Source organism: Staurois parvus, unplaced genomic scaffold (assembly GCF_062004578.1).
Source record: "Staurois parvus isolate SC_StPar_1 unplaced genomic scaffold, SC_StPar_1.0 ptg000027l, whole genome shotgun sequence".
Lineage (NCBI taxonomy): Eukaryota > Metazoa > Chordata > Amphibia > Anura > Ranidae > Staurois > Staurois parvus.
Window position 1 is genome coordinate 1,956,480 of NW_028317823.1, and position 18,991 is coordinate 1,975,470.

The 18,991-nt window shown below is 41.0% G+C and overlaps 1 protein-coding gene across 3 annotated transcripts in view; it reads right to left on the minus strand.

Moving 5' to 3' along the window:
- Window positions 1-18,991, minus strand: part of FAT3 (FAT atypical cadherin 3) — a 617,414-nt gene that overhangs the window by 131,207 nt on the left and 467,216 nt on the right. For all 3 annotated transcript variants that reach the window (XM_089656533.1, XM_089656524.1, XM_089656517.1), the window contains exons 11-13: window positions 17,421-17,617; window positions 15,099-15,252; window positions 12,621-12,854 (exon numbers count right to left, since the gene is read on the minus strand). In XM_089656533.1, coding sequence (XP_089512659.1) covers window positions 12,621-12,854; window positions 15,099-15,252; window positions 17,421-17,617 — 585 coding nt within the window. The remainder of the gene's footprint in view (window positions 1-12,620; window positions 12,855-15,098; window positions 15,253-17,420; window positions 17,618-18,991) is intronic.

The window sequence follows — 18,991 nt, forward strand, 5'->3', positions numbered from 1 at the left end:
TTTGCCCCAATCGAGGAAAAAATCTTCCTTTTTTGGAGTTGCCAAAAAAGTACACCCGCTTTGGGAACCAGTGAGACAGTTAGTACTTAAAGTGTTACTAAACCCAGGACCCTGCATTAACTATTTCTGGTCTCCCACAGCACACAGAACATGGAAACGTAATTATTTTAGTAAAGATAAACAGTAGTATATAACAATCTTGTGACTTCTATCAGTGTCCATCAGAGCACTGGTTAAAACTTGTAGGAGGAGTTTTCTTTCTGCTCTAGAAGAACCCCTGACCTCTGTCTGGACAGTGCTGATTAGCCCTGTGTTGGTCACATGCACTCTCTCAAGAAAAAAAAAAACTCTCTAGCAATACACTGAGCATGTGCAAAGTGTCCCCACATGATATGTCTTATCAGGAGATAAGAGGGGGGCACTGAAAGAAGGGGAGAATCAGAGAAGTCAGGATAAAATGGCATTTTTACACAATACAGAGGATTAACCCCTTAGGTTCCACAGTGAGTATAACAAACATGCTTTACTGCATATACAGACTGATTTTACTGTTGTGGGTTTAGTAACACTTTAAGCTTACTTCAGTGGAGTTGGGCAGTCACCCTGTGAGTTACTTACCACTTACCCATTATAAATCCTCACTTAAAGTACACTGTTTAAATGCAGCCAGGGCATGCATTCCAGACCTATGGCAGTAACCTACCACCCCTCCAGTCTCCCTCTGGCTGGCAAAAGTCAACAACGTTGAAGACATGGAAAGCCTTACGGCCTCCATGTAACATAGAGAGGAAACAATTTGCAAAACATGGTATCCCTGGTCAATCTTCTGTTGTTCTTCTGCATATCAGGGGACAATCTCTGAGCAGTCCTGGACCAAACCATGGCTCTTCCTAATTGGCTAGATGCTGGAGCACTATCATTGGTTCTTTACCATACGCCTTGGTTGGGCATTTGCTGCTTCTGGCCCTCTGTCGAATCCCCTCCATCTTCCCTTCCCTTTTTTTTCTTGTTCCCCTCTCCCTCTTGATTCTATCAATTTAAAAAATTGGCGCCATGGCAGTTCATTGAAAAATACAAGCAGACAGCTGCTAAGGCTGCCGGACTTGCGGTTCACTCATCCACGGAAGTCGTGAATGAATGATGCGGTCATGTGGGCGGAGCCCTGCACAGGTGCCCTGTTTTCAAATATAACAGATAGTATAGGGAGACTTCTCCCAGTACGATCTGTCAGAGGAGAGAGGTGGCGGAGGGCGGCGGCTGCGGCTATGGGAACATGTTACATGTTCCACCCTAAAAATGGGTGGAACATGTAACATGTTCCCAAAGGTGAACTTGTCCTTTAACTCAGCTGCGCCTGAAGTGTCTTGATCCATTTGTTCATGTCAACCTCTGCCTTTCTGTAAATAAAGTGTTCAGCTTTAAACTGTTATTAGATCCAAAAGCCACTTTTTTAGAATTTCTTTCTTTTATTTTAAAATTGTGATCTAGCCAGTACGTCTGTTGTTTTTCAAAAGAACAAGCTCTTCTGCACATGTTTCAGTTAGAGTGTTGAGACAAACCATTTACCAATGACAGGGATGCCTAAAATGGTCAGCTTTAATTCATTCATGTAGAACCTTTATCCCAAAAGGAAAAACTGTTTGCTGTAAATGCTTATAAAATGTTAAATGGAGTTTAGCTTTAATTTGTTTTGGGTATCTGCTCCCTTCCCTGCTGTCTGCTGCTGCTGTCCAGAAGTGTCCTTCCTCCATAGTGGGGGCACTCTAATACAGGAGGTGTGCTACTGGCCAGAGCACCAGGTGAACAAAGAGGGGAAAAAAAGCCTAAAAAAAGAAAACTAATTCAGCCACCACATCTAAAGATTGGTAAGCTGCAACGTGTTTCTTTTTTGGTTTTGGGTTTAATACAGCTTTTAATCTGATCCCACTCCAAAACTCCAATGTCTCTCCTATTATGTGTTACCCAGAATTAGATCTCATATTCTACATGTTGTCTTACAACTGATTCATACAGAGACAATACTGTATTATCATCAAATTTTTCCACCTGCCTTAATAAAGTGCACAGAGAACATTCCTGTGAATTTTGTTCTAAGTCTATTTTTAAACATTAAATTGCATTTTCCATTAAACTATTATTATCCAGGTCCTTGTGTAACATGTCTTCATCCTGCTGAATTATCATAATGCTGTCATTTTTTTAATCAGCTAAATTGAAAGTTCACTGTCTATTTTATGCAAAAAATTGTTAATAAATGGTTTAGGAAGAACTAGGCCCAGTACTGATCTCTGTGGTATACCGTTGCAAGCCTTAGCCTAGTGGTCTCCAAACTGCGGCCTGGGGGCTGGATGCCCCCAGCTCTTGGGGCATTATTGCCCCACCATCAGCAACAATGGGGCATAGTTCCCGCCACTGACACCAACAATGGGGCACTATTCTTTCCACTGACACCAATGATGGGGCATTATTCCTTCCACATACAACAATAATAGGGCATTATTTCTCCCACTGACACCAATAATAGGGCACTAATCCTCCTATTGACACTAATGATAAGGCACTATTCTTCCCATTCACACTAATGATGGGGCACTATTCCTCCCACTGACACCAATGATGGGGCACTCTTTCTCCCACTGACACCAATAATGGAGCACTATTCCTCCCACTGACAACAAGGGGAAACTATTCCTCCCATTGATGCCAGTGATGGGGCACTATATCTCCCATTAATACCAATAACGAGACATTGCGTACACCCACTGATTCCAGGATATTTTCTTCTCCCACTGGCCACAGTCCACCCCCCTAAAGTCTGAAGGACAGTAAACTGGCCCTTTGTTTATAAAGTTTGGAAACCCTTGCCTAAGCCCATAATTACGTACCCATTTAAATTTACCATTATGCTTTTAACAAGTGGCTATTTTTTAAATGCTGGTAAAAAAATCCAAGCGAATCCAATCAATGGTATTTCCAACATCCCGATTTAGCACACCATAACTTTCATAAACCAATACTTAGTCTTTTATTAGACTATCCACTACTATATATACTTTATATTAATTTATTCATTACAGGTACTTAAAGTACAAGTATATAGCAACGTCAATTTATGCAGGGCTTTACATAAATATCGTACGTTCACATCATCCCTGTCCTCAAGAGCTTACAATCTAAGATCTCTAACTCATATTCATACATACACATACTAGGGCCAATTTAGACTGGGGTCAGTTAACCTCCCAACATGGGGTAATGAATAAGCGCTGTCTTTAGAGTGAAACATGTTTACATGCCAGTCCCCCACTGTATTTCCACCGTCTGTATTGGTTTAATCTTGGTTCAACTAAGTGGATTGTTTGGAGTGCAGCTGATTGGACTTCCTTTGTTCTCATCTATGCAGCACATGAGCTGGGCTAACACCTACAGCAGGAGTTGTGCTTGGAGATTGGGAGTCTCTCTAGCTTGAGCAGTGGTAAACATAACCTCCCAGACAGGGGTGGACTGACAACTCATGGGGCCCCCGGGCAATAGAGGATCATGGGGCCCCTGTGTCCTTGCCCACACTCAAAGCACACCCAAAAAATCCTATAAAAGGTACCAGGGGCATTTCATGGGGCCCCCTACTGACCCCAGGCCCTCAGGCAGTGCCCGAGTTCTCGAATGGTCAGTCCGCCCCTGCTCCCAGCATGTCTTTGGAATGTGGGAGGAAAACTGAGTACCCGGAGGAAATCCACGCAGGCACAGGGAAAACATGCAAACTCCAGGCAGGTATTACCGTGGTTGGGATTTGAACCTATGAACCCAGTGCTGCTAGGCAGACCTTTGTATATCATCCTCAGAATACTTTAACGACCTCCCGTCTATGTGACGTACCGGATGGGAAGATTAGTATCTCAGTCATCTCTGGAGCATGCATTTTTTTCAAAGTAAAAGTAATCCTAGTGGCTATAGAGCCACTGATTTACTTTTGCAGGCAGTGAAAGGGGGCCACCCTCCCTGCTGCCACTTTTACTGGGTTCTCCGAAGTGATCGGGAAGCCTGGTAAGGATGCTACCGGTGGTATTGACTTCCCCAAAACACAATAAGAGAAACCAATCTTGTTCATCCCTCTGTATGACATCAGAAACTGGGAGCAACAAGGATGTAGTCACTTCCAGTTTTGGTTCTTCGTTTAGTAACCTGTTAATAGCTAGTGACTGGACTGATCTGTGCCTGATGGGCTGCTTTGGAGGCCAGAGGAGATAGCTAGGGTCTAACAGACCCCAGATCTCTCCATAAAGCGGACCTGTCATGATCTATGCTATCACAAAGGATTTTGTTCATCCATTGTGATAGCAATAAAGTTGATTAAAAAATTAAAGGTACAGTGTTAAAAAATCTAAATCAAATAAATAATAATACAAAAAAAATTTAAAGTGCACCCATCCCTCATAATCAAGTGCAAAAGCACGTGCACACGTTGGTCCTGCACCCATATGTAAATAGAGATCTCACCATACATATGAGGTATAACTGCAAATGTCAGAATGAGAGCAATAATTCTAGCACCAAAACTCCTGTGTATTTCTAAGCTGGTAACCTGTGAAGACTTTTAAAGCATCTTCTATGGAGATTTTTAGGTACCGTAGTTTAGCATTGTTCCACGGGCAACATGTTTGGTATCTATTTACTCGCCATAACATCATCTTTTATATTCTATAAAACAATTGGGTATTTCATTGTGTTTTTGTGCATTAAATATTATGAAAATGTATTTTTCAGAAAAAAATTTGTTTTTAAAAAGCCTCTACACAAATATTGTGTGATATAAAAATATGCAACACCCACCATTTTATTCTAACTCCTGTAGTAAATGACCTTCTGACAGGTAATTACTAAACACTCAAACTAGTCAAAGTCAAAAGTTTTTTATCTTCTCTGCATCTTTCTATAGCAGCTCCCCCAGCCCCCATTAAGCATTTACCCGAGTCTGTTTCTCAATCCAGCACTGTGCATGTCTGCTGCAGCTTTTCTTTTCTCTTCCTCTGTACACTAGAGACTATGAGAGCAGAGGGAGCCATTGGCTCCTGCTTCTGTCAGTCAAATCCAGTGAGGAGGGAGCCCTCTATTGGGGTGGGGCTGAGCCGTGCTGTGTGTGTCTATGGATGCATACACCAAGCAAGAGATACCTGTGCTCAAATCCCAACAGCTAGTGCATGCATTTATCCATCAGGTGCTAAAGGGTGTAACCACATATTAACACTAGAAATTCTGAAGGACCCTCTGCACACTGGTATATACCCTTCCAAGCAGACTATGCAATAAATAGGGATATACTTGTTGTTTGTTGTATTGTTGGGTCAGTAGCCAGACCTGAACCTTGTAGCTCTCCCCATTGTGTCTTTTCCCGTATGCTGGCATTGTGTCCACAGTAGCATTTGCGTAGGCAGAGCAGAGTAGGACTGGCCATAGAGGGATTACTTTGACGCAGTTGGCCAGACTAACCATGTATTGCAATATGTGTGAACCAAATATCCCTATTTATTGCATAGTCTGCTTGAAAGGGTATATACCAGTGTGCAGAGGGTCCTTCAGAATTTCTATGGATGCATACAACCCAGCTTGGGAGCATGCCTGCACGAATTCCCCCTTAGCACACTGCTTGCTGAGGGGGCACACAAAGAAGAGACAGAGTGCCTGCAGAGGACCCCAAAAGAAGAGGTAAGGGGCCGATCTGTACAATATCCATGTACAGAGCTGGCAAGTAAAAGATAACTTTATTTATTTATTTTTTTAAATCACTTTATGCTATTAAACATTGTGGCAAACAGACGGACTTACTGCAGTCCTTTGCTGATGACTAGTGTGTTGTAGAACCATTTCTTCCTTTAACTTACTGTAGGTGGACAGTTTGACTCCATCATATACTGTAGATCAATCTGCAGCTGAATTTAATGGCCAATTGGCCTATCTAAGCATCAGACCAGGATTTATGGTTCAGGGTGCTGAGGGTTATCTTTAACTGGTCTCACTCATGGACATGCTTTACCAAAGAACTAGAAGAAGAAGGACTAGAGAATGGACGAAGACTCCCTGAACAATGGCTATTTATCAGAAAGATAATGCCAATTCGCTGAGGACACTGTCGAAAGGTCTGGACTCATAACTGAGAAAAGAGCATGCTGACAAAAATACTGCCAAAACTTAAATAATAGCTTTCTATAAAAGTTTCTCAGAAGCGTGCCCCGGCCTTCTTACTCTACAATGCGGCAATTAAGGTGTATATTCCAGACACATTCCGCAGCATTTAAACTTTTGTCAGATCTAGCACGTCTCCTTTTGAACTATGTATCATTTTGTGAGAAAAAACGTCTTTTTTAAAAATGAAAAGTCCACAGAAATGTCATTTCAATAGTATCAGGAAGAATATATCTTGATGATACAAGCTTCTTTTTGATTAAACTGCTAACACAGAAAGTTCAGGCAGAGGTGGCTGCTAAAAAGAACCAAAAAAAGCCAAAGTTATAGCTTAAGGCCATAACTTGTCTGACACATGAAGCAGGACTTTGCTGAAGCAGGAATTACTTTGTGTTTTTAGAACAATTACCAGCAAATATTTGTAATATTCCCCCTTTGTGCTCAGTGTCTGGCCCTGGAATCCGCTAAATAGTAGAATATGTGCAGGAATGTTTTCTAGCATAGAGATCAACTTAAAAGTAGTCAGTTTGACTCCAATTAAAAAAACTGCAATTTTTTAACAACAAGCTGTTGGAATCGCTAGATAGACCAATTATCACTTTTAACACTTGCCATGTAAATGTCAGAGCAGCAATAAATGCCATTAATAAAACTGTGTGTCTATCCCTGCCCTCTTGACAATACTGCTTACACCAATCACCGACAACTTCTGTTGTATTATGAGAGCTGAGGAGTTCCACAAGTTCATACTGGCTCAGTTGGGACATCCTAGAGGCGGTATGGGGGTTACTTGGCAGGCATGATTGCCCTATAGCAGGGGTCTTCAAACTTTCTAAACATAGGGCCAGTTTACTGTCCTTTAGACTTTAGGGGACCAGCCTGTTGCAAGTGGGATTAGAAACTGCCCCATTGGCTTTAAGAGTAAACAATGTTTGAAGCTTGGTAGCCAGGAGGAGTAAAAAACATTATATTGATCCTTTAGTCAGTAGGAGGAGGATCATTGATTATGGGAAGAATAGTGCCCCATTGATAGTGTCAATGGAAGAAATGGTGCCTCTTTGTTGGTGTCAGTGGAAGGAATAGTGCCCCAAGGGCTGAATAAGTGCAAACAAAGGGCCACATCCAGCCTGCAGGCCACAGTTTGCAGACCACTACATTACAGCATTGGGGTTGTGTGTTCAACTTCCACCAACGACACTAGCTACATGGAGTTTTGGATAGGTTCAGTGGCTTCTAAGCTTGTAGTTTTGTAGGTTAAGAAAATCACACCCTTAACTCCTACAAGGCAGGAACTGAAATAAAAGGTGCTATACTGTAAATCACTGCATCTATCTATTCATACAAGCTAATTTATTTTATTAAACTTCTGTTGACATATCTAATTTTATTTATGTATTTATTTATTAAAAGGTACTGACACTGACCGGCCACTTTGTTAGGTACACCTGTTCTATTGCTTGGTAACACAAATTGCTAATCAGCGAATCACATGGCAGCAACTCAATACATTTAGGCATCTAGATGAGGTGAAAATGACTTGCTGAAGTTCAAACCGGGCATCACCAAAATTGGACAATAGAAGATTATAAAAATGTTGCTTGGTCTGATGAATCTCAATTTTCTTAGAGGTGGTTGTGCATGAAAAACTCAGTATATCAGCAGTTTTTTAAATACTCAGACCAGCCCGTCTGTTACCAACATCCATTCCATGGTCAAAGTCACTTAAATCTCCTTTCTTCCCCATTCTGATGCTCGGTTTGAACTTCAACAAGTCGTCTTCACCACGTCTAGATGCCTAAATGCATAAAGTTGCTGCCATGTGATTGGCTGATTAGCAATTCGTGCTACCAAGCAATTGAACAGGTTAATAAAGTGGCTGTTGAGTGTATATTCAATTTACGCAGAGCTCTACATATTTATTATACATTCACATCATAACTCACATTCATACACGTACTAGGGCCAATTTAGACAGAAGCTTATTAACCTACCAGCATGTCTTTGGAGTGTGGAGGGGAAAGCCACGCAGGCACAGGGAGAACATGCAAACTCAGTGCAGGTAGCGCCATGGTTGGGATTCAGACTGACAACCCTAGTGCTGCCAGATGGAAGTGCTAATCACTTAGCCACTGTGCTGCCCATTTAATGTAATTATTGATATCTGTTATCTACTCTAGCGAATCTCATTATCTATAATTAAATCTATTTGACTTGTTTATAATTATCTAAAAAAAGATAATCTAAATGATTAACTTCATCTATCTAATCCTTACATATCTAATTTCTCTAATCTAATTACCTATATTTAAACTAATTAATCAATCAATCAATCTATCCAGCTAGCTATCTAGTCATATATATATCTGTATATACTGTATACTGCTGTTTTTATTCCTCTCTCTTATTATATACACATTCACATTTCTCTTTATCTATAACTCTCCCTCTGTACTGTAACTGTGGAAAAACAGTCAGTTTTAAGGCATCACATACATGAACGGCTTGGAGGCGACAAAAAGGGTGGTTGAGACGCCCTTTTACTACCCCCCTGGCCACCCAGCATGGTCACCAATCATAATATAGTGTGGCCCTTTTACTACCCCCCTGGCCACCCAGCATTGTCACCAATCATAATATAGTGTGGTCACAGTGTGGTGTGGAACATATTATACCACGGGATGCATTTGGTGGGCGGTACAGTCACCAAACATGACCCATTCAAGTGAAAAAGGCTGTGCCGCAACTGCATATAATTGATTGCTTGTGGCACAGTGCCATGGGCTTTCAAAGGTTAATAAACAACTGGTGAAGGGGTGACATGTTGCCTCCAAGTTGCCTGTGAAATGCCTCTAAAAAGCAATCCACCACAGTTTGCTTTTCAGAAGGTCAGCAATGATGGCTGCAAGTGTAAATGAGCCCTAAGCGTTATTGTGAAAGTGTTTTATAATGTCTTCAATTCAACCTCTGGTGAAGCTCCAACGCATCTGCAGATGGGAATTAGCCCACAGCTAGATCTGACTGGTGACTGATAACAGTGTTGTTCTAGTTGCTAATTACAGCCAGTTGGATTCACACTTTCATCACCCCATATTTCAATAGAAAAATGAAGGGGAAATAGATGCTTTCCTCCTGACACTTTGATAAATAGGTATCATCGAATCTGATCAATAAAAACTCAGCTCAGATGTGTAAATCAGGCTCTTTCAAATACTACATTTCCTGAGCGCAATATCTTCTAAGCATTCCACTAGCAATAAACAAAGTCAAACCCAAGAAAATGGCAACACAGATATACTGTATGAGCATGGAATAAAGAGACAATCTGCTGCTCCATAGCCTTTTAGTGTTTGTATTGCTTTTGATATACACACAGTCACAATTGTTTCGGTGGAAGAATCAAGTATCCTGACAGATCTGGTAACCCTGGAAAAGTGGAGGGGGGAGGGGCATATTTTTTATTTTTATTTTAAACTATAAAGTTGTGATAAAAATATAAAATATCACATATTGATTTGTTAAGTGCTCTATGACAATTACATCCCTCCCTTATATGAAAACAAATGATTGTATAAAGGACTTTCAAGGTGCCAGAGGTAGTTGAGTGAACAATCAAAAATTGCTGCTACCTAGAAATAACATTTTAACCATTTTTTGTCTATTAAATATTTAACACATGTACAAAAAATTAAAAGGTCTCGGTACTTCCCTCCTGCACATTCCTATTAGCAAGTGAGGCCAATTACTATAGAGAATATGGAAGGCTTAGTGGCTAGTTCTGAAAATACCCACAAGTGTTGGAGCTTTCAGGTATGTGCACCGCTAGCTGTTTGTATCAGTTTGTTTTTTGGCAAAACATATACCCAAAAAAAAAAGGATATACTTACCTTTACCACCTCCCATGCTGCCGAACTCCATTACGTTTAAGAGGAACCATTTCCCAATTGACCCTGAAAGTGTTGATTTCTGTGTCCCCCACTGCACTCACCAGATTCCCCGGCTGACCTCCACACTATTAGGTCTTGTTGTGACATGAAAGTCAGCGGGATGAACCAGTGAGACCTTCGTAGGACATGGGAATTTAACACTTCTGGAAATGTCAAGGGACATGGGAATTTAACACTTCTGGAAATGTTTGTTTCCTTTGATACTTTTGTGTAGCCATTTTTAATCAGGGTTCTGTGGAGCCCTAGGGTTCCTTCAGAGATTGCAAGGGGTTTCTTGAACTGTTACTGGTTGACCTTCCATCTGATGGTAGCTGCATAATTGCAGATCAAACGCCACTTGGCAGAGCTAACAGCATTACACCAATGAACATTTTACAGTTGTGACCAAAATTATTCAACCCCCACTGAAATTGAGTGTTTTGGCCAGTTTGACATTGCTTTTGATCATTCAGTCATCTTGCTTACATTTACATTAAAGAGGCACTTGTAGGTCAGACAAATATAACATAACAGTTATAATGAAATAACCACAAATGTCTTTTCTGTGCTCACAGCATTATCAGTTTTATTCAACCCCCAAGTGACATTCAATCTTAGTACTTAGTACAGCATCCTTTTACAGTTATAACAGCTTTTAAACGTGAAGCATAGCTTGACACAAGTGTCTTGCAGCGATCTACGGGTATCTTCGCCCATTCTTCATGGGCAAAGGCCTCCAGTTCAGTCACATTCTTAGGCTTGCGCACTGCAACTGCTTTCTTTAAGTCCCACCAGAGGTTCTCAATCGGATTTAAGTCTGGTGACTGCGATGGCCACTCCAAAATGTTCCAGCCTTTCCTCTGCAACCATGCTCTAGTGGACTTGGAGGTATGCTTGGGATCATTGTCCTGTTGAAAGGTCCAACGTCTCCCAAGCCTCAGGTGTGTGACGGACTGCATCACGTTTCCATCCAATATCTCCTGGTACTGAAGAGAATTCATGGTACCTTGCACACGCTGAAGCTTCCCTGTACCTGCAGAAGCAAAACAGCCCCAAAGCATGATTGACCCTCCACCATGCTTCACAGTAGGCAAGGTGTTCTTTTCATCATAGGCCTTGTTCTTCCTCCTCCAAACATAGCGTTGATCCATGGGCCCAAACAGTTCTAATTTTGTTTCATCAGTCCACAGAACACTATCCCACAACTTTTGTGGTTTGTCCACATGGCTTTTGGCATACTGCAGTCGACTCTTCTTATTCTTTGGAGACAGCAAGGGGGTACGCCTGGGAGTTCTGGCACGGAGGCCTTCATTACGCAGTGTGCGTCTTATTGTCTGGGCTGAAACTTCTGTACCCACATCTGACAAATCTTTTCTCAGTTCCTCAGCAGTCACACGGGGACTTCTCTCCACTCTACGCTTCAGGTAGCGCACAGCAGTCGAAGTCAGCATCTTCTTTCTGCCACGACCAGGTAGCGTTTCAACAGTGCCCTTTGCCTTGAATTTGCGAATGATGCTTCCTAAGGTGTCTCTTGGTATGTTTAACATCTTTGCAATCTTCTTATAGCCATTGCCCTTCCTGTGAAGAGAAATCACCTCTTCTCTTGTCTTCCTGGACCATTCTCTTGCCTTCACCATGTTTGTAACCACACCAGTAAATGTCTAGAAGGAGCTGAGTATCACAGTCATTTTAAAGCTGCCTAATTGGTGCTTATTATGCTTGATTGCTGCTCGGTGACATCCACAGGTGTTTTCAATACCTGATGGAAAGCACCTGTATGAACCTCTGTTCTTCAGAGTGGTAGTCTTTAAGGGGTTGAATAATTGTGGCAATGAAGAAACCACATAAGAACCATTTACTACTGTATTACATAAACAATTGATGTCATTTTAGTTGCATTTGGGTAGTTACAACGTCCTTGTAGGATTTGATTCTGAATACAATTCCAAATGTACACTATAGTCCCTAAACCCCTTTACAGCATTGGGGGTTGAATAATTTTGGTCACAACTGTAGCTGTCTGTAAGGGTGGCATTCTGTCCATCACTGTAAAAAGGGCATTCTTCCCACTGACCACCAATGAAATCACATTCTTCTCACTGACTCCCAATGGAAGAGGTAGAGGAATTCTTTCCACTGACCATTATCTCAAGGGTTCCTCTAAGGTAAAGAGGTTGAGAAAGGCTGCTTTGGGGCAACATTCCTTTGCCTAAGAATGGTATTAGATGGTGCAAGCAGTGGGAATGAAGTGAATACACTCTTCTCTTGTCGGGAATTCATTTTGTCCATTTTAATAGTCATAACAGGATTGCTTTAAGGGCTCGCTCAGACCAGGTTGGTTTGGTTGCTACTTGATTGAAAAAGTGCAAATCAGCAAAGTAAAAAGTAATTTTACTGCTTGCGGATATTATGCATTATCTTGTCCACATGCCCAGTTAAGAAACTTTTTTTATATAACTGAGCAGAAGCAATTCTGTAACTTGTGATTTTGATTTGACATTGAGAAAGCTTACTCACCAACATCAGGATCATTTGCCTGCACCCGAGTTAGTAATGCTTTGGTGATGGTATTTTCATAGACGCTCGCGCTGTAGTAGTTGGATGAAAATGCTGGAGGGTTGTCATTGACATCTTCAAGAATTAACCGTATTTCTGACTGACAAAACCTTCCACCTCCATCAGTGGCTCGAGCAATTAGGTGGTAAACCGGAGTTTTCTCTCGATCCAAAGGGGCTAATGTTTTCAATTCACCTGCAGATGGTTGAAGACATAAGCCATTATTTCCAAGTAGTGACATAAGCTATCAGTGTGACATATGCCACATTCCCTATCAGGAGTTTAATTAGCACAGCGTTCAAACTTCAATATCTTCCTACATTCTGCATGTAAGCAATTAAGGATTGACACTTTATTTTTGTATGAAATTTTCTTCCTAACTTTAAAACCAGCCTTCAGAGATTATTAAATGAATGATACTGCAAGCTCTATAAAGAAGACTAGCTGTGCATCCCCCACACAAAAGAATTGCTTGTTATTATGAATGGTGGATGAGTTGTCTTAGAATCCTACAACATACCTATTTATAAGAGAGCAAGGTTAGTGCACTATCATTATGAATCAGTACAGTGACACATTAAACAAGGTATTGTTTGAGAAGGAACAAAAAACACGTTTATGGATTGAACAGCAGAGGCACCCATAGGAATGTATGGTGTGCTGTTTAGAAACAGATCACAATTATCGATCTGAATAAACATCAAATTTCTTTATTTCAGCAAAGACTTGTTTCATGGCTCAAACTAGCCCCCTCCTCAGTTTAAAGATGATACACACAGTAGATATTGTTTCTTTGTTCTTGACTGGAGCATGTCCATGTGCAGTTCCACAATACTTCAGTGAAGAACAAGGCGACAATATCTGTGTATCACCTCAAAACTGAGTAAGTGTAAAGTTTGAATTATGGAATGTGTCAAAGAAATGAGATATTTATTCAACATGATGACCCCAATCCATTTGTAGACATACCACACCATAAATTCCTGTGGAATTCTCTGCCGTACAATTTATCAATGGGTTTTTGTTACTTCTAAAACAAGCTGATTATCCTCCCAATGGCCTGTTCAAGGACCTCGTACTGAAACCTCCAAGGCATTAAGAGTGACCAACCCTATAGGAGTATCCTCCACTTATATATTATGAAGATAATCTGTCTTATCCACCAGGATCACTGCAACTGCAACTAATATACAGTAAGTTATGATTTTGTATACTTCTAAATCAGTATTATTGTAACTTCTTTACTGTACATACTTACTACACTATAATGGCTCTCCCGCCTCTCTGGGGCTGTAGTAGTTGGATGAAAATGCCGGAGGGTTGTCATTGACATCTTTAAATATTAACCGTTTTTCTGACCGACAAAACCTTTCACCTCCATCTGTGGCTCAAGCAATTAGGTTGTAGACCGGAGTTTACTCAAATAGATAAATTATCTATATCAGTGATCGTTAACTTGAACTTGATCTGCCTGCCTCTTTCTGCTCATCAGCTATCCTTATTGTTAGTGTATTTTATGTTATTTATTTTATTTTATGTCATGCTTGGTTTACACTTGTGTGAACCGTGCTGCCCGCTTCTGCGCAGGCACAGCTGTCCATTCATTTTTGACCATATGATTTTGCTGCATTACCCACACCCGCAAATGCGCTGCGGGCTGAGATGCATGGGGTGCAATTCAGAATGAAAATCAGCCCTGCGTGTAAGAGCACTGCAATTTGGCTGTGGGTGCAGGAACAGATGCAATTCCCGCAAATGCACACGGTGTGATCCAGGGCTTAATATGGCCCAGAAAAGTCAAAAGATTGGACACCCCTGGTTTAGGGGACCAGTCAAGCTGGAACAGAAAAGAGTCTTCCCCAAACTGTTGCCACAAGGTTGGGAGCGCACAATTATCTTCCTTTACTGGAAACACATGAACTAAAAAACGTGGCTATATAGTGTACATTAGACACTGCATTATACACTAACACAAAAAATTAATAAAGACTCCCAACCAGATCCTTTAACCTGGCTCTAACGGTGTCATGATAGTAGGAGTACAAGAGGGTTGCTTCAATCTTTAATATTTAATTATTCTTCTCTTTCTAATCAGTTCCAATCCTAATTCCCTCTTCTGCCCCAGCGGCCCACTCATACATATTTATATTTACTGTTAACTTTTCATGAAGTCTTTAGGCTGATCATGTAATGGGTTAGGTCCTATGCTTCTTCATGACAGGTAGTCCTTAATGGTGCAGAGAGAGGTGTGCATGTGATAATGTCAGCACAACTGTCTGCATCATTAAAATGTGAGTGCAGGGAACTGTGGTCATGTGCCTTTACGAGGTGGGTCCTTGACACCCTGCTCACATAGCATGCATTCAGTCTTTTGGATTGAATCCCAAAAATGGTGCTATAGTGCTAAAAGATTTACACAGCAGCCCGGCCTCAACTTACCACTTTCAGTGTCTAAATAAAAACTGTCGGCACCAGGTCCATGGAGAGAGTAGCGGATCTCGGCATTGGTTCCCATGTCAGCATCTTTGGCGCTGATCTTAAGAAGCATTTTATTGGGAGGGATATCTTCATGAAATGATGCTGTGTTTATAACCTGAGGGGGACAAGTACAACTTTCAAAATTGTTAAAGATTTAAGGAAAACCCATACTAACAACTATTGTAAAAGTACTATAACCAACTAAATTAACCACATAAAATAACCACAATGCAATCTCTAAAACTTTTTATGCCTTCCCCAACCCACAGTAACCCACCCTCTTTCTCCTTTAAAGAATAAGAAGATATGTCTACTGCTGAAGGTGAATGGCTCCTCATAGGCTCTATTGCAAAATCCCGATGTGTTGGTTTGGCTTGTTCCTCTACAGCAAATCAGTCAGAAAAGTAAATGAATCAATACACTCTGGGCTGCAGAAACGTTTACTATTTATTGAATAGCACCAGGGGTCGCCTCTGGTATATTTAACACTGAAAAGCATGTTTTCAAAGACTTTTATCAAAATGTGCTTCTCAGTGCAAGACATTTCAGAAGTGACCCCTGCTGCTATTTAATAAATAAGAAAATGGCTGCAGCTTGGATTGTGGTGATTTATTTCCTTTACTGACTGAATAATTTCCTTCTCCTCAAATGTATGCCTATCTGCATTCTACAGGTGTACTGCTATGTTATCAGCCAGCATTGAAACTTTTTTTTTTTCAGAGGCTCTACTGTTCAATCTCATAGACTTTTTAAGGCCTGTCTCCCAAGTGCTTCCTATCTCAATTTTGGTCCTCTACCCAGACAGCTAAATCCATGCTACGGCTAAATCATTTGTTTCATTTGTTTGCAACTTCCGAGTGTTTTGTAAGTTCAATAAAACATTCACACTCTTTTTATGATTGGCCAAAAGTCAAAGTCTCCAGCATGTGTCAAGCAAGTCGCTCTGAAGCGCATGCAAGTTGCTGAAATAACATAATGATTTACTCCATATCTTCCAAAATACCCTTCAAAAATATGAATTAATTCAGAACAACAAATATATGAAATGAATATGAATATACAAATATAACAAATTCTGAAAACAAATTATTTTAACATAATGAATATGACAACATGAAATTATTGACCTAATGAATGAATCTGAAACGAAACAAAACTTTTTGTTGTGCATATTTCTAATGGTAAGTCAGTAATTAGGCAAAAATCAGCTGCAGAAAGCCTACAGGCAATAATGGCGACTTGTCCACTCTTTGCCTTATTTTGAAGACAGCTTCCACAGTTCAGGTTATCTAACTTATGTGTGCCACTTTTAAGTCCTTACGCACACTGGACGTTTTTACAGCTGCTGATTTTGGCTTTTGGCGGTTTTTTCTACAGCCAGTAAACTCCCCAGCATGTTGTCCTATGTGTCCATGCACACATAGGCTTTAATCAGTGTTTTCTGGCAGGGTCTTTTTGGCTGGAAAAAACCCCCAGGGTTTCCAGAGGAGCTTCTTAGCTGTAAAAATGCTCTAACGCTGGTAAATGTGGTAAAACGTGGTAAACTGGCATTTTGGGGCTTTTTTGAGCAAAAATCTGAGCTATCTTTTTTTGTGTAAAAATGCTAAAAATCAAAAATGTGGAAAAACGTGGCCAAATGCTAATGCAAAAATACCAAAAATTGTGGAAAAACTCAAATTTTTAACGTGACTTTATACAGCTAACGCTACCGGCATTTTTAAAACGCCCAGTGGGCATGAGGACTCATGCTTGGCATGTCATAACTGGACATATTCCAAGACTAAAATTGTTGCTCTGTTGAGATAAGGCCAACACTCACTACATAAACAGACAGGCAAGCTTCAGTAATATAGGTTTATATTTGCAAGTGTCCAAAGCAGGGGCAGACTGACCATTTGGAAACTCAGGCGCTGCCTGAGGGCCTGGGGTCAGTAGGGGGCCCCATGAGATGCCTCTGGTACATTTTTCATAGGCTTTTTTGAGTTTGGGCAAGGACACAGGGGCCCCATGAGTTGTCAGTCCGCCCCTGGTCCAAAGTATGGTCATAGTTATGGCCACTGTATTCACTAATTCAGCACAAACAGCAGTGATCATGTAGACAATATCTCGACTGCTGCCTACCTCAATCTTACCACCCAAGAGCCTAAGAGTTAAAAGACTAATGGTATTGCCCACATCTACCAGTTCTGGGTGTACTCCCACAAATGAATTCCTGTCCTCGGTCCCAATGAAGTAGTTTTAAAAACAAGATACATATATTAAACATACAGTTTTAGTCCATACCTGGTCACACACAGGACTGTTGTCATTGACGTCTGCTACATAAACCTCCACGACGGTCTGAGAGACAAAAAGGCCATCTGTTGCAGTGATATTCAGGAAGTATGTGTCCTGTTCCTCACGATCCAAAGGCCTTTTGACATATACTTTCCATTCGTTTTGTATGAGGCCGAGGCCAAACTTACCCTTGGGGTTACCTCCTGAAGGGGGAAAGAAAAATACCCAGTCAGAGTCATTTTACTGACCAAAACATTAATATAATCAAACAATTTAACTTAGTACTATTTGTATCCTAATGACTAAAAACACAACCCTATAGTTTTGGAAATGTTACAACCCTTCTAATGAGGAAATACTGTACAATTTTCAATCTACACATGGATCTGAACTTAAACAGTAAAGATTTGCTACATATAAGCAACATGTTAATTGTTCCTCAGCACTGCTATTAAATATTTACCCATTTTCATTATAAAAATAGCAATGTTCTTAATGGTATATGAGTGTGCCCAGGCACTCCTGTGCCTTTATCCCCATAGCTGTACATCTGCAATGTGAAATCATTTAAAACATTGTGCCTCTGACTTTTAGTCTCGCACAATTTGAAGTAAGACTTGGTGATGCCACTACTCTGTTGCTTACCGTTCTCCTTGCTGGAGAGAAAGCTGTAACTGAGAATCTACATTGCAAAGATCTCCCTGCTTCTCTTTAATCCATTCTGTGGATGTGTGCTTCCTACACTTTTCCTGCTGCCTTTTGATCATTGCCATACCAATCACCAGATTGCCAGTCATCAGGGGAAGCAGTTCTAACATGTGAGCGCAAAGCCCTGCTCCTCTATCTTCCATAATGTTTTTATTGAGAAAGGAAATTCAATATAACAGAAACAATGGTGTAAAGCTGAGTACAGTGTATACAAGTTAGGCATAGAAGCCACAATGAACTGAGCGACATATGCAATCTTAGAGCGCACACTAAACATTGGCAAAAAGTTTAATAACTTCTCTCCAAAACAGACATAGTGAAGAAGCTGAAAGCGAGCCTCAGTCAGGTCTTTCAAAGTTAGAGAAGCGTGAGTGCGCTTATGGGCCCTTTCCAGAAAAACGATGCGATCCATGAGGGTATTTATGCATGCTTGTCTTTCGCGCTTGCGTGGCAAGGGCAATAAAAGTCCAGCGGATGACACATTTATGAGCTTCCCACTGCGTTAAGGGAGAAGTGTCTGGGGTGCGGTTAGTGTTGAAGTACTCCATAAGTTCAGTGTGGATAGTAGCTTCTTGAGCTTTGTCGGACAAGAGAGAGGCGTTCAGTCACCACACTTTGGTGCGGGTTTGTCTTTCAGGAAAACGCAACGTGAGCGTAATAGGATGATGATCCGAGATAAACATTGGCTCAATGGTAGCCTCGTGCAGGTAAGGTAGGTCAGTCTGGGTGAGAAAAAAAGTAATCGATTCTAGCGTACCTGTTATGTGGCGAGGAGAAGAGCATGAAATCCTTAACATTAGGGTGAAGAGCGTGCCAGGTGTTGTGGAGCAGAAGATCTTGGAGTTGTGTGTGGATCTGGCATAACGCTC